General features: G+C 45.2%; 1 protein-coding gene across 1 annotated transcript in view; it reads right to left on the minus strand.

Annotated features, from left to right (window-relative positions):
• Window positions 1-1,669, minus strand: part of LOC122245840 (uncharacterized) — a 41,819-nt gene extending 40,150 nt beyond the window's left edge. The window contains exons 1-3 of the mRNA XM_086549995.1: window positions 1,665-1,669; window positions 757-862; window positions 329-512 (exon numbers count right to left, since the gene is read on the minus strand). Of these exons, the coding sequence (XP_086406121.1) occupies window positions 329-512; window positions 757-862; window positions 1,665-1,669 (295 nt within the window). The remainder of the gene's footprint in view (window positions 1-328; window positions 513-756; window positions 863-1,664) is intronic.
• Window positions 1,670-2,500: the final 831 nt, after the last annotated feature.

Genomic DNA, 2,500 nt, shown 5'->3' on the forward strand with positions numbered 1-2,500 from the left:
GTGTGTGTATATATTTGTATATATATTGATTTTGTGATTTTTATTTACATTTTTATTTTTTATATATTTTCTTGCGACGCTACAACCCCCCCTCCCCCCCAACACACCCACAACACCCAAAAAACCAACCCCACAATAGAGTGTGTTGTGTGCAGTCGTGTGTGGTGTGTGTGTGTGTGTGTGTATGTGGTGTGTGTGTGTGTGTGTGTTTTGGGTGTATGTGTTGTGTGTGTGTCTGTGTGTGTGTGTGTGTGTGTGTGTGTGTGTGTGTGTGTGTGTGTGTGTGTGTGTGTGTGTGTGTGTGTGTGTGTGTGTGTGTGATCATTACCGATTTCCCCGTCGAAGGCTGGCCACTCGCAGCCGAGGGCGACCGAGTGGCGGCATCGACGTGTCCTCAAGAGACGGGGATTTCTCGAGACGATCAGCGCGTCGGACTCTTCCTCTTTACGCTGCTCTACTTTCGTCTTTTCTAGCCTGCCGGGCCTCCTCTCCTTCCCTTGCAATTTGGCAATCTTGAAGAAGCAAGAAACCAATCACACACACCCACGCACACACACACACACACATACACACACACACACACACACACACACACACACACACACACACACACACACACACACACACACACACACACACACACACACACAACACACACACACACAATCATCGAACAGCAACTGAATCCCCGCGCTCATTGCATGCACAAAGCATCCTCCAAAGCCTCAGTATGAAACACAACGCTGCAATCCGTACACACTTAATTCCTGTTTTTAAGACGATCTCCTGTTCATTTAAGGAAATCTCTCGCCAATCCAAATACGGCATCGGTTCATCTGCAACAGAACGACCTAAATTTGGCCTGGGAGAAAAAAGAACACCATGTACGGTAACGGAGGGATGAGCAGATCACAGAATCTGATAAGCAAAAGACAAAACGCTCTTGAAAACGCAAAAAAAAACAGATTGATATGAATAAGCAGATAGATGGACGAACATGGAGAGGAAAGGCAGCCTTTAAACAAACACAAATCTCCTAATGAAAACAGTAAATATATATATATATATATATATATATATATATATATATATATATATATCATATAAACGTTAATACGTATTTATAGAGAAGATAATTGGACAGGAAGAGGGTGGGGGGTGTTAAATAGCAGACACCAAACCCCTTAAGAAAACACGTATAAACCCACAAAAAAGAAGACGAAAACAAACCCCAAAAAGAACAAGACATAAAACTCTACATCTATATCTATATCTATCTATCTATCTATCTATCTATATACATATATATTATATATATATATATATTATATATATATATATATATATATATATATATATATATATATATATAGTATATGGCGTTCGGTGCGGTCAGGGGGCGGTTATGGTCCCGCACAAAAAATTGTCAACCATCGAGAGAGAAAGTTTTCTGCGCAGTTGCCAAGCCTCGTCGGCCAAGCCAAGCCAAGCCAAGCCAAGCCAAGCCAAGCCAAGCCAAGCCAAGCCAAGCCAAGCCAAGCCAAGCCAAGCCAAGCCAAGCCAAGCCAAGCCAAGCCAAGCCAAGCCAAGCCAAGCCAAGCCAAGCCAAGCCAAGCCAAGCCAAGCCAAGCCAAGCCACGGGGAGTTCATTAAAAGCCTCGCACCTCATGGCCGGGGATAAACACAGGCCGCCGCACAAGGTGAGTGAATAATCGGCCTCATAACTCCTCCTGAACACAACCTGGACGAGGCAGACTTGATCAGAACAGGTTACAGGCCAGGGGGGGGGGGATGCAGGTCCCCTTCACGAGAGGGTCTTAGGTAACGTTACCATACGGGTCATTTTCGGGCTGTGCTTTGTTTGATTTCCTATCTGTGTTTCCACCCCCTCCCCTCCACCCTTCCACCCTTCCACCCTTCCACCCCTCCACCCCTCCACCCCTCTTCCTCTCGCACCCAACCCTCATCCCTTCCCCCTCTCACCTCCCCCACCCCCCACTCCTTCCCCCCCACCCCATCCCTTCGCTCGCATTGCCCTGAAAGTGAAATTCGCCGCAACTCTTCCTCTCATTTATCCCTCGAGCGGTGATCACGAGGAGGCTTCGACGGCCGCCCATGCAACAGGGAGTCAGGCGGAGGAAGTTGAGAGAGATTCGATAAAAAGATACGTTGGTTCATAATATATCAATTGTTTTTTGTTTTGTTTTTTTTTTTGTTCTCGATCTTGAGACCTTCACGGAGAGAGGCAGACAGGAAGTGGCACCTTCTTGAAATTACGGTTTAAAGAATTACATCTTTCTTTTCTTTTTTCTTCTGTTTGGACCTTAGCAACGCCTGTATGCCAAGGACGATTGCAATCTCTGCTCTGAGGGCGATTTCTACCTAATGGCTCGCTCTCCTAGTTCTTCCTTTCTTTATTTCACTCTTCTGTCTCTCTCTCTCTATCTCTCTCTCTCTCTCTCTCTCTCTATATATATATATAAAATAATATATTAATATA

Source organism: Penaeus japonicus, unplaced genomic scaffold (assembly GCF_977035675.1).
Source record: "Penaeus japonicus unplaced genomic scaffold, GWHDUDI00000001_assembly GWHDUDI00000023, whole genome shotgun sequence".
Classification (NCBI taxonomy): Eukaryota; Metazoa; Arthropoda; class Malacostraca; order Decapoda; family Penaeidae; genus Penaeus; species Penaeus japonicus.